The sequence below is a fragment of the Carlito syrichta genome, unplaced genomic scaffold, assembly GCF_000164805.1.
Source record: "Carlito syrichta isolate Samal-C Ts95f unplaced genomic scaffold, Tarsius_syrichta-2.0.1 Scaffold316380, whole genome shotgun sequence".
Taxonomy (NCBI): Eukaryota; Metazoa; Chordata; class Mammalia; order Primates; family Tarsiidae; genus Carlito; species Carlito syrichta.
The window spans coordinates 267,188-281,089 of record NW_007260476.1 but is presented as its reverse complement, the minus strand read 5'-3'; the positions used below and the strand labels follow the sequence as shown (position 1 = coordinate 281,089).

At 37.5% G+C, this 13,902-nt stretch overlaps 1 protein-coding gene across 1 annotated transcript in view; it reads left to right on the top strand.

Annotated features, from left to right (window-relative positions):
- DAW1 (dynein assembly factor with WD repeats 1) overlaps nucleotides 1-13,902 on the top strand; it is a 74,534-nt gene that overhangs the window by 9,907 nt on the left and 50,725 nt on the right. The window contains exons 2-5 of the mRNA XM_008074226.2: nucleotides 5,064-5,136; nucleotides 8,636-8,780; nucleotides 11,079-11,137; nucleotides 12,434-12,556. Of these exons, the coding sequence (XP_008072417.1) occupies nucleotides 5,064-5,136; nucleotides 8,636-8,780; nucleotides 11,079-11,137; nucleotides 12,434-12,556 (400 nt within the window). The remainder of the gene's footprint in view (nucleotides 1-5,063; nucleotides 5,137-8,635; nucleotides 8,781-11,078; nucleotides 11,138-12,433; nucleotides 12,557-13,902) is intronic.

Here is a 13,902-nt window from a genome sequence, read left to right as displayed (position 1 = left end):
TGGTCTCGAACCCGCGGGCTCAGGCAATCCACTCACCTCGGCCTCCCAAAGCGCTGGGATTACAGGCTGAGCCACCGAGCCCAGCCAAATTTTTAATTTTATTGTAGAGACGAGGTCTTGCCAAGTTGCCTGGGTTGGTCTTGAACCCATGGGCTCAGGCAATTCACTCGCCTCGGCCTCCCAAAGTGCTGGGATTACAGGCTGAGCCACTGAGCCCAGCCCCTAATTTTCTTTTAAGTTTACTTTTGAGACAGGAATTTGGTTTCAAGTCTTACACAAATGAACTACCTCGTGAGGGGATAAACAAAACAAAACTATTCCTAACTTGCCTCTTCACTATAGTTTGCCTGCTGTCTTATAGTGTTCTGGGAAGTTTATTGAGTCATTAAAAGCATTTTAAATGATTTTTTATTTTAAAATCTGGCACTTCATTATGCAGCAGTCGCTTGGGTTACCTGTTTAGGTTTCTCCACATCAGTGCAGTGAAACTATGTTGAGATGGATTCCTTCCTAAAGATTGGGGCTGTGCATCTGAGTGGTAATGTCTGACACTGAGAAAGAAACTCTGGAGAAGTAGAACTGAAAGGGAAGATTCTGAACTTTCATGAGGCACAGAGGAAACATCTACCTGTCTGGAACTCAAATGACGTCTAGACTGGAGAGCTACAATTAGTAGTTGTCATACTGATGGGTAACTAAAACCATGGGTATGGAAGAATTTTGCAGGGAAAGAACGTAAAGTGCTAGGACAAGAATCTCTAGACCTGAACCCTAAAGACAACCAGTGTTTAAAGGTCAAGCAGAAGAACCAATAAAGGAGAATGAAAAAATAATAAAGTGATTGGAAAAAGAGAAAAAGGAATATTTTTCATTGTTTTTTTTTGAGTTGGAGTCTCACTCCATTGCCCAGACTGGAGTGCAGTGACACGCTGCTCACGTCTACCACAGCCTCGACTTGCTGGGTTCAGGTGATCTTTCCACCACAGCCTTCCAAGTAGCCATAACTGTGGGCATGTGCCAACACGCCCATCTAATTTTTGGAGTTATTGTAGAAACGAGGTCTTGCCATGTTGCCCAGGCTGGTCTCAGTCCCATGGGCCTAGGCAACAATCCTCTGGCCTCCGCCTCCCAAAGCGCTGGGATGACAGGTGTGGACAGGAAGATATTTCATAAAGCTTAGTGAGGATGTATTTGAGGAAGGAAGATATATTGTTCATAGTGTCTTCTTTTTTTGTTTTCTAAAAAGTCATAAGGACAGAGAATGTCAATTGCATTAAGCAATCTGTGACCATTCATCCAATCGTCTACCAGTTAGCTCTTGTAGTCGACACACGCTAGAACATTTTGAAAGATCATGAAGACACTGGAAAAGGACAGGCACTGTTGATGGAGAAATGAAAGGAAGAGAGGTGTAAAACAGTGTTACTTGTACTTGAACCTGGTCAAATCACGTGGCTGCTTTGCATAAATCATCATGACATGCCCTAAGGAGAATCCTACTGAGACTATAAGGAAGCTTTCGATATGGATATGTTTATGCTTTCAAAGATGGTATAATCTCACTGGAGAAAGTCGAAAAACAACTTAAGTATTACAAGGTGACCATGTAGGATATGCCACAAGGTAGCATTTGGCTAATAGCTAGATAATAAACACTATTCGTTAAGACTTTCTTTATGCCAGGTGCTTTATATACATCTTTTTTAGTCTCGGTCAACAAACTTGTAAGTATTGTTCATAGATGAGAAAACTAAGGTTTGAAGAGATGGCTTTGCTAGTATCATGACATGAGTAAGGGGTTGAGGATGAACTCAAATTTGAATCTATCTGATATCAAGTACGTGCTTTTCAACTCTACCCCATTATCTCTCAATGGCTCAGTGCTTTTGAAAAGTAAATACAATGCTTTGATAGCATTTTCTATTTTCCCCTGATCTGAAATACTGCTGGAATTATATCTGTTATATCAAAGTATGGTCTCCAGCAGTGATTCTCTAAGTGTAAGGACACCCTCAATCACTTTCATCAGAGTCTCAAGGCCATACCTATTTTTTTTGTAATAACAATAAGTTATTTGCTTTTTTCACTGTATTGACATCGTCACTAATGGTGCAAAAGCAATGGAAGGGGAAATGCTGATGCCTCGCTACAAATCAAGGCAGTGACACCAAACGCTAATGGTGGTCCTTGTCTTTTTTTACTGATACACACGGCAGGAAAAAACAAGCAACCCGGTTTCATTTGAGAATTTCCTTGATGAACAGTAAAAATTATTAATGTAGTATAATAGTGACACACGAATATGTGAAGTTTGAGTATTCTGGGTGATGAAATAGGAAGTACTAAAAAACACTTTTGCACCGTGAAGTCTGACAGTTGTCTTAAGGAAAACACATGGTTGCTTGAGTTGCGAGATGAGCTAACTTTTTTTTTCACAGAAGAACATTTTTACTTGAAAGACTGACTGAGAAACAAACATGATTTTCAGATTTGGACATTTGGCAGACATTTTCTTGAAAATGGACTAAGCGAGTTTGAAAATTTCAAGCGAAACTGTCAGTATTTCTTTCCGGTGATAAATTTCAATTCTCAAGCAATTATAATTTCTGAAGACTTTTACCTGCCACTGTGAGCTTGACAGCTTACCAACAGTAAGAATTTTCTTGTGATAGATATTGGCAGTGATAGTAGCAGATGTGATTCTTTGATATTGTATGAGGACATATGTCAGCATTTAGAAGATTGCATAACACAGTAAACCAACATTTTTCTAATGTCCAGTGCATGATCATGCATGAATAAAAGATTCATTTAATGTGTGAGATAGTTCAACGGATTTTTAATGTAACAATGTAGGGAAGAGTTCACCGATACGGTTTCTGATTCTATCAATTACAACCAATTGTTAACAAATTACTTATTATCTGAAAAGACTACTAAAAAATTCTTTCAGTTTCCATTTACATGTCAGTGTATGGCTAGATTTTTTTCTTATACTTTAACCAAAGCAACAGACAGCAACAGCTTAAATGCAGAAGCAGAGATGAGAATTCAGTTGTCTTTAAGCCAGATATTAAAGTGATTTGCTAAGAGTGTGAAATAGTGCTATTCTTCTTAGTTTTGGGGGAGTGGATATAGTTATTTTAATAACAAGTATATGTTATTTATGTTGACATGCTATGGAGTACTGTTATTTTTTAAATTTCCCAATTTTAGTTTTTAATATGGAAAATATAAAAACAAAATTCAGTGTCCTCAATAATTTTTAAGAGTGTAAGGTGGTCTTGAGACCAAATCTTTGTAGAAAGCCTGGTCATTATTCATAGAAGTACAGTAAAGTGACTAAGAGGCTCTGTTCAGTTTTTTCTTTCCATCTACTATCTGTGCTGTTCAAGTGCAGTATATTCTATTTTTCTGTCTTTATGTTTACTAATTTTAACCTCTGTCCTGTCTACAACTGAACCTGTTTAGTAAGCTTTTTAACTTTGGTTATTTTATTTTTCTGTTCTATAATTCCCATTTAGTTTATTTTAATAAATTTATTTTTTGAGACTTTTCCATTTGTTCACATGGATTTGTAGTTGCTTATTGAAGTATTTTTATGACATCTTTAAAATCCTTGTCAGATGATTTCAACCTGTGATTCATCTTGGTATTGATGTTTGTTGATTGTTCTCAGTATAATGGGTGATTTATTATTGTATCTTGAACATTTTGATTATTATGGGGAGTCTTGATCCCATCTTAAGCTTCTACTTTAGTTAGATCTGTTTAGATTTAGCACATAGGTTCTGGGCTTTATTTAGTTCTAGTGGTGGCTTAGTTTTCTAAGCCTGTGCAATATTATTTTGGTCTGTTTTGTTTTTCTGGTGCTGCTAAATGCCTACTCAGTCCCTGCTGATGTCGCCTTTGAGGGCAGAAGGTATTTCTCTGGTATATCTGCCATCGCTGCTGATCTTCTGGGCCACCATTAGGCCTGGTTGTACTACTGGTTGGAAGGTAGGGAGACATGGGGTTTTGTTGATGATGCTTCAATGCCTGGCTGTGGAGGGGATCTGAAACATCCCAGGACTTCATGGCTGTTCCTTTTGCAGATGGATGTGATCATCTGCCAGTAGCCTGGTTGTAGAGGGGGGTCCAGGAGGTCCTAGACCTTACTGATGTTGCTACAGGCAGTTTAGATGGCCCACTGAGGCCCTGGTGGTAGAGCACGTGTCTAGAAGTTGTGAGGATTTTCTGTAGCTGCTGCTATAGGCAGATCAAACTGCCGCTGGGGGGACCCAGCATGGGCAGTGGGGAGTGGGACAGCCCAGGGATTCCACTGGTGTCTTGGACTACTTGCAGGTGCCCCAGTTGTGGAGCAGAGTTTAGGGCTTCCCATTAGTTCTTTGTTCAACTTTCCTTTTCCTGGTCTTTTGGTCACAAGGAGCAAACTTTTTTTTTTTTTTTTTTTTGGTCTATGCCTTTTGTGGTTCTAGGTTGTAGAACTCTTTGGTCCTAATTTGAGGGAATGTGGGAAATAAAAAAATCCAGGGATCTTGGCATGTCATTTCTCAAGTTTTGAACTCTCTAGCCAGTTTATCCCCTTCTAGCCAACTTTTAGTTATTTTATCATTGCCTATTGAATAATTTCAAGGACATTTAGTTGTACATAGAGGAAAAGAGTAGTGAGTCTACGCAATCTTGTTTTGGAACCAGACATCATTGAATATCTTTTGCTAAAAATTTAAAAAATAAACATGATCACTCATAGGTGGATCCTGAATATTTACCATAATAATGTAAGAAAGGGGTTGGCAGTAGCAGATACCACTGTGATGGGGTTGGGGGAGGCACAATATCAATTAGGGTACCTGATCTCAAACCAGGCAAAGTGGGGACTAAAGGGGGCCCAGACTTTACCTGTATGATGTCCACTTGTATACCTAATCCTGAATTGTACCCCACATCTTTTAAAAATATAGATAAAACTAAAAATAAGCATGAAAAAATGATGGCAAAGTTGATTAATTGCATAGTTAGTCATCGTACGTGTTTTATCACATGGTTGTTTATTTTTATAGGAATTATGTTGGAATATGAAAAAAGGGGAGAATTGAAGACCAAGTCCATAGATTTGCTTGATCTCAGTCCCAGGTAAGTTAGCTCTATAATAAAACAAGTATCTTATATCCAAAATTTTTTATCAGAAAACCCTGGCATAGGCAGAATTCCTATAGACCCCCACATCCAGTTTCCGCTGATGTTAATATCTTAGATTAGTATGATACATTTGCCATGATGAATGAACCAGTATCAATAATGATTATTCACTAAAACTCATACTTTACTCAGTTTTTAATAGTTTTCCCTTAGTTACCTTCTTCTATTCTAGATCCCATCCAGGATCCCGCAAGGCATTTAGTTGACATGCTTCCTCAGGCATCTCTTGGCTGTGACTGTTTCTTAGACTTCCTTATTTTTTATGACCTGAATGTTTTTGAGAAGTACTTGTCATTGAGTTTTCATAATATTACTGAGCCTGTTATTTTCTTCACATATATTTCATAGGGCAGACTGCATACATTTCTCCTCATTAATTGTCTTGGGTCAGAGGTGGGAGACCTCGTCTCTATCTTTAAACTTGATGTGAGCCCAGAGGAAATCCCTTGTGAGGACATAATGCCCAGAGTTTATTCTCTTTAGGAAATCTCAAGCAAAAATGCCACTTCAAGAGGCAGAGTCAGGGTAGTGATAATACCTATGGGAGCCTAAAGTCAGATAAGGTGGAGAGATTCTCTGTGGATGAAAATTTAACAAATAGGACAAAAATACTGTATTTTAGACTTGTGGCCTGAGACTGTCAGCAAAGGGATCATTCTTATATGTAGATGGGCTGCTTTCTAGTTTTAAAACAAGTCCAAAGGGCCCCATGGCTGGTGAGAGAGGGGCTGTCTTAATCTTGGCTGCTGCTGCTCGTGAGGTTTGGCATTTCAGAGGGCATTTGTCTTAGGTGAGGATGGGGCACAGCTTGGGGGATGGTGGTCTTAGTAGAGGCCAAGTTTTATTCTCAGTGCTTGGTACAGAAAAGGTACTCAGTCTTTTTTTTGTGGTGGTTATTTTGTGTTTTTGAATCAGAGTCTCACTCTGTTGTCCAGACTGGTTTGCAGTGGCACAATCATAGGTCACCGTAGTCTTGACCTCCAGGATGAAGGCAATCCTTCTGCCTCAGCCTCCTTAGTAACTGGGACCTACAGGCTGGGTAATTTTTTGATTTTTTGTCAAGGTGAGGTCTTGCTATGTTGCTCAGGCTGATCTCGAACTCCTAGGCTGAAGCAATCCTCCTGCCTCAACCTCCCAAAGTGTGAGGATTACAGGCACAGTCCACAACGCTTGACTCAAATAGGTACTTTTTAAAAAATCAAAGAATAAATAGTGGCGCAGATAGTGTCATTGAATTGTATTTAATCTAAAGCAATTCTTGTTGAATCTATTTCCAGGGAAAGTGAGGCCAAAGATCAAGCCAAACTTGACTATTTTTGTAAATGGAACATGGCACTGATTTGTGTGGCCTGCTGGCATGCAGAAAGTTGCTTGTTAGACATTCATGTATGTACACCTCTAACATGCAGAGCTCTAAGTTATACTCTGTAAGAGGCTATAAAACTACTAATAATGATCCTTATGCTCAATGGGTTTATTGTTTAGTTTGAGAAGCAATTTGTACAACATAGAACATCACACAAGTGGTACAGATAAACGTCTATATGAGAGAAAAACTTAGAGCTAGGCATTCAGCAGAAACACAGATTTTATGTTTAAAATGTATGGACTGTTAGGTCATATCAAAAAGGGCTTGTGGGGCTGTGAGTACAGGTGCTTTTATCACTTTTAAGTTCTTCATGTTAGTCATCGTCAATCAATTGTATTATTATTCTTTTTCTGAGAAGATGGAGGATGTTGCCACTCATAACCATAATCTTTGGGTGATGTGGGAAAATAAATAAATAAAAATCTCCGAAAACCAGGATGGATCTTATTTCTGGTTAAAAAACAAAAAACAAAAAAACACTTGCATTATAGACAACATACTGGAGTTATTGTATAAGAATAGCAATGAGAATGCGACAGGTTTGAGGTGTCTGGATTAGTATCTGGTTAATTTGGATCTTGCTAGAGAGTCTGTTTTTATATCAGTTGCTGAAAACTTTTCAAAGAGGTATTTTTTGTCTTTTTTATTCTTATGAGAGTATAACTCTTTTGACATTGCATATCGTGGAGTTTATCCAAGTCATTGTCATAAACAGTTTTGGATCCATTTCCATTTGAAATATTCATTCCTGGTCTAATAGATTGTATTTCTTGAGAGCTTGTGACACATCTCTTACACTCCCAGTGCCTAACCAATAGTAGCCACTCAATACATGCTTATCGAATGAGCAGGCCACTAGCTCAGTGCCTTGCACAACATTGAAGCTTAGGGAATGTTGGTTTATGAGATGAAGAGGGAGATGCTTATCAGAGACCATGTTTCTGGGAAGCAGATGTGAGGCATAAGTGGGGGAATAAAAGGTTTATTGGGCAGTGGCACTTGTGACAGTCCAGAGTTTGAAGCAGGATTGGGCAGAAGGAGTCAACTGACCACCGTGATATAGATAAGAGGACAGAATCTCTGCTAATCCAAGGGGGAGTTTAGAAGCAAAGCTTACCAATTTGAGGGGCCCCTCACAGGGCACAAATGGCCGGGCCCTTGCACCGTGCCTTGCTCAGCTGTGGGCTGAGGCCACCCAAGAAGAGCCTGCCATGGCCTCCAATGCCAAGGTCTGAAGGAGCAGCAACTGGAGGCTGTCAGTTGACAAAGCTCCTCCCCCGTGGCTGGACTTGAATTCTTTTCAGATAAGGGGACCTATATAGCGTGTCTTCCAGACATTTTGTGACATGATTTGTCAAATGGCTCTATTTTTGATGCTTTGTGGTATATATACATTAATATTTTTTGGAACAAATATTATTCTGGACCAGCAACATTTTCCAGATTTTTTATGGGTTATTTGACTACTGGGGAAAATTTGATTCTATTTGTACATTTTTTTCAGACCAGTTCTCTTTCAGGGAAGTCATATTATGATTATTTTATAATAGTCCATAATAAATATTAATAATTATTATCAGTCTTTACATTTATGGAGAAGTATTATCTGTTTTACTAAAAATATTTTAAATGTAACCTCTCTGAACCCCAGTTTCTTCACCTCTGAAATAATCATGCCAAAATAATTACTTTAGTGGATTGTTATAGGATTCAATAAGAGAACATATGCAAAGTGAAAAGTATAGGATCAGGAACATTATACAACACATGTCCATTTAACAGAAAGGAAAAAAGCTCATGTTCAGAACCAGTATGTGCTAGACCTTCCATGAGATAAGTCATAGCAGTGGAAAAATACGTTCTAGAAAATCCAAGCTTCCTGCTTACCTGTTACCATGCTGTTTACTGATTTGTGTAATATTTTTCTTCAGACATCTCTTGGGAAAGATGATATGTTTTCAATATTTTCTAAATGTTGTGTTTCATAAGACAATGCAGTTATTCATGTAATAAATATATGTGCATTTTTTAATATAAAATAAAATTATTTTGGGTGAATTTCAGTACCAATGTCAGTGCTTTAGTGGAAGAAATCCAGAAAGCAGAATCTCTAATCACAGCTTCACGAACAGAGCAAGTCAAGCTTTTAATACAGAGATTACAAGAGAAACTTGGCCAGCACAGCAATCACAAATTCTATCTCTTTAAGGTAATGTGTTTTTAAAATATTAGATAGATAAGTTTTAGTGGAACAATTGATGTTTTATTCATTTCTTTTTCCCTAAAAATACTTTTCCATGAAAAGTGTTTGTCAATAATTTATTTTGGTACCTCACATCTGATTGCTAAGACTGTCTCAATAACTTTTTGCTAAATGAATGAATGAGATTTAGAACATTTATTTTTTGAGTGGTCCATTAAGACTTTTAGTCAGTTTAGCTTTCTTTATAATGATAAATGTAAAGGGTTATTACCATTAAAGTAACTTTAAGTTATTGAATAATTATAACTTTTTTCTAGCCAAAGTAATATTAAAGAAGTGTTATATAGTATACTAACATTTTGTATTTTCTGCTTCTATGTGAAATAAACCACATTTCAAAAAATTATTTATTTACATGGCTTACACAATTTTAATGTACTGTATGCTTATTTTTATAGTTTCTTGATTAAATTAGAAAATGCAACAACTGTAGTCATTTAGTATTTCGAGGAAAACATATTTCTTCATTATTTAAAATATTTAATAGCTTGTTCTAGAATTGCTTAATATTACACTGATATAATTTTTTTTTTTTTTTTTGAGTTGGAGTCTCACTCGGTCGCCCAGACTGGAGTGCAGTGGCTGCTTCCGGCCACCGCAGCCTCGCCTGCTGGGCTCCGGCAATCCTTCCGCCTCAGCCTTACGAGTAGCCGGAATTACAGGCATGTGCTACCACGCCCGGCTGATTTTTTAAAAAGTTTATTGTAGAGATGAGGTCTCGCTGCCCAGGCGGGTCTTGAACCCACAGACTCAGGCAATCCACTCACCTCAGGCTCCCAAAGGCGCGGGATTACAGACTGAGCCACCGAGCCCGGCTGTTATATAATTTTTTATAATTTAAATATGGTAATGAAATATATTTACTAGTAATGTGCTGGCCTGTTCTACCTGATACAAAATATCCAGGCACTCTGGTAGTCATCCTTTCAAGTTTCTGGAATAGGATGTTATAGTCTATAATATCTCTTTTTCCAGGAGGTGGCACTGTTTGACTTCAAATATGAGCTCTATATCCTTCAAAAGGAGCATTTTTGATAGTGAAAATGGATAGATACTATTAATAATTAAATTCTGACAGTAGATAAAACTAACTTTGTCCCAGCCTAGCAAATCACTCTATTAATATTATCCAATTTATGTAATATAAGGGGAACCACAAAACCTGAAACTTATTTGCTAAAAATTGTCTATTTATTATTACATGTTTAAACTTCAGTCACCTTCAAAGTACTCTCTGATGAAATACACCCATCAAAATGCTTTTACACTGCTCAAAACAGTTTTTGAACTCATCAATTTTGATACCTTTTAGTAATTCTGTCATTTTTGTTTCACATCTTCCACATCTGCAAAATGTTTCCCTTTGAGGACTTTTCTCATCTAGGGAAACAAGAAAAAGTCACTCTGGGTGAGACTGGGTGAATAGGGAGGGTTGGGGCATGGGAGTAATGCTGTCTTTGGTCAAAAACTGCTGAATACTCAGCATGGTGTGGGCGGGTGCGCTCATAAATCACGCATTATGAAATGGGCAAACGTGTTGAAAGAATCTCCAAAAAATTTTACTGATGCTGAATGCAGCTTCTCATAACAGTGCTAGCTGGTACACTGATGCTGATGCGTTACTAGAACACTAACCTGACAGGGGAAACCAGTACTACAAGAGGCCCACTCTCCAGGAAATAATTCCATTGGGGGGGAGGGAAATCTCTCCCTTGTACACTTGATAAATAATTTTCCTTAAATTTTCACTTTATGCCAGACATTATAGGGATTGAAAGGTAAATATATCCTGGCTCTTAAAGAAGCTTTAGGATTCAAAAAGTAGTAATGCATGGTCATTTTTATTTTATTTTTCATTGTCAGGTTTCTTATTCGAAACACATTTATTGTATTTCCTATACACATTGCTCATATATAAAACCATGTGCAATATGTAAAAGAAAATGTTCCAATTAGTGCTATTTGGTATCTTGTTTAATAATCATAATTTACTTTAAAGGCAAATTGATGGAAAACATAAGAGAAAATTATGTTTTTGTAATTATCTGCAACTACTAAATATATTGTTTGTCTTAATAATAGAGGATACAATGTATTTTTTCTCATCTGGGTATTAAATAGTATTAATTTATAATGTATAATTAAGGCAACATCTATTGTCTTTGTTGGTTTGAAGTTAAAATTAATGAATTAAACTTAATTGTGGTTGAGTCTAAAAAAATGTGTCTTTTTTCCCCATTGAAGGTTCTCAGAGCTCATATATTGCCAGTAACTAATGTTGCACTTAACAAATCGGGCACATGGTAAGATTCTTTCTTTATTTCGAATTTTTAGCAATCAAGGGATAAAATAAAGTTTCTAAATGTTTATTTGTCAGATTCCAGGTATCTAGGTATATAATGTATTTGTTTCTCTGATTTCGTCACCCACTGAATGTTGAGACAAACGATAAACATTTTCCCCACTTTTCTGAATTTTCTATAGTATTTGTGCCATTATAAATGAGAAGTGTATTGGATCTTAGCTAATATAGCTGCTGATGAACTTGACTTAGGAATGGGTCAGGCAGGGTGACCTCAAATCTGTCATGATTGGCTGTGATCAGTTGGTTCAGAGCAGGCGTTTCCATCCTGCTCAGTGTTTTGGGGTGTGGGTAGTAGAAACTTTAAGCCTGTGTTCCCAGCATGGCTTTGATCCATTTGGGAGCTGATGTGCCGGGAAGGAAAGATGAGGAGGCAGTCTGGTCTTGACCAACAGACATAAATATAAACGTGTCTGCACTGGTTTGCTAGGGCTGCTGGAATAAAGTACCCCAAAATTAAACAAAAAAAATTTATTTTCTCACAGTCTGGAAGGTTATAAGTTCGAAGTAAAGCAAACAAGGTTGGGTCCTTCTGAGTGCGATGAGGAGGAATCTGCTCCACTCTTCTTTTTCCTAGCTTCTGGTGGTCTGCCTTTATCTTCACAGTGTATATGTGTGTCTTTTTTTTTTTTTTTTGCATTGGGATCTCACTCTGTCATCCAGGTTGGAGTGCAGTGGCACAATTATGGCTCACCACATCCTTGACCTCCTGGACTCAGGTGATTCTTCTGCCTCAGCCTCCCAAGTATCTGGGACTATAGGCATGTGTCACCACACCAGCTGATTTTAATTTTTTTTTTTTTTTTTTTTGTAGAGATGAGACTTTGCTATGTTGCCCAGACTGGTCTCCAACTTCTGGGCTCAAGCAATCCTACCACCTTGGCCTCCCAAAGTGCTGGGGTTACAGGTGTGAGCTACCATGCCCAGCCCTTTTTGAGACACATTAGTTTCAGAAAATGTTGTTGATTATTATACACATTATTTAATTGTATATTTTATACAAATGCAATTATTAACAAGATTTACTTTTATTTATTGCCTTATTTTTGGATAAAATTGGTAAGTTTCTAAATCAAAGGATTTAGATATTCTTCTGAATTGGACTGTTTGTTCTGCATACATGATTTCCATTATCAAAAGCCAAACAAATGAAGTTGTTATTCTCCAGGTGAAAAATGAAGTTTTTATTAACACACTGCCATCCGCCCCCTATGACATGTTAGTCTTCCTGTGTTAGCTTTATCACAGGAAGCTATGACCGGACATGTAAGCTCTGGGACACTGCGTCAGGAGAGGAGCTGCACACCCTGGAGGGCCACAGGAACGTGGTTTACGCCATTGCGTTCAACAATCCTTATGGGTATGTTCATTTGTTCGCTATTTCTTCGCTAACTCACTTATTCATTGCCCCATGTATTGGGAGAGGAAGGGAAGAAGAGAGGACAAAAATGTATCCAATGCCTGTATGGGTTTTGGAAGCTTTTAAAATACCTCCATTGCTTAGAAGAGCCTTTGTGTAGGAATTACTATCCTTACATAGAGTACAAATTCAGTTGTCCTTCCCGGGATCATATAGTAGTAAGGAGGAGAGCTGGGGTCACCTTCCACCAAGACTTGGCTCTCAGACCTTGGGAGTTCCCTAACAGGTGGTTTTTGCTGATGTTTACAACCCCTGGCTGGTACCTCCGGGGAATGTGACATACATCCATAACATGGTTCATTTCATTTAGAAGTTAATTTACAGTCTTGCCACATAAGAAAAAAATTGTATATGGTAAATTGCTAACTAACACTATCAAGTACAATAGAAATATTTAAAAACCGACCTCTAGATAACTGATTCAATAAATTAACCAAGGTCTCTATCCTCTGTATGGCATACTGCTGATACCCATGGCACCCTGAATATTAGAGCAGATAGGCTACCCACTGGCATGGGTATTCTCTTCCCACCAGTTAGGTTCTAAGCTCATCAAGAGCTAATTGTATTTGTACACAAACCTGTTATGTTGGTTATGCTTTCAATTGTAATGATGTAATTTAATTAAGTATTATATAAACTAATGAAATATCAGTGTGAAAAGAAAGTTGTTGTTTTCCATGAAAGTATAGATAAGGTAAATCTTTGCAAAAAGTTATCACTAAATGAAGTTGTGCATGAGATCAATGTTAAATTATATGACACATTGTAAAACTCTAAAAATATTCTACGCACAGGTTGTTCTGCAAGTATATTCAAGTTCTTTAAGTTCTTGTTTCATTTTTAAGAAAAGGAAATAAGAAATTGTAGAGATTTGATATGATTTCTGTAAGACAGATGATGAACTCCAATGAGTTGGCCCATAGTGAAAGAAAAGACCTTGGCCTCTTGTGAAAAGATTGACAAATGAATGTGTATTTATATATAGGAGTAAAATGTTTTTAGATAATTGTATTTTTTTCTTGATTGCTCACATTAAATGACTTTTTAAAAAAAACAATGGAGTTGGTTCAATAAACATGTTTCATTTACTGTAGTATTTTAATAACTAGAACAAAATAGCAAATGATTTAAAAGTTAAGAGGAGGCCGGGCCTGGTGCTTATGCCCGTAATCCCAGCACTAAGGGAGGTCAAAGTGAAAAGATTGCTGAGCCCATGGGTTTGAGACCAGCCTGGGCAACTTGGCAAGACCTCATCTCTACAATAAATCAAAAAATTAGCTGGG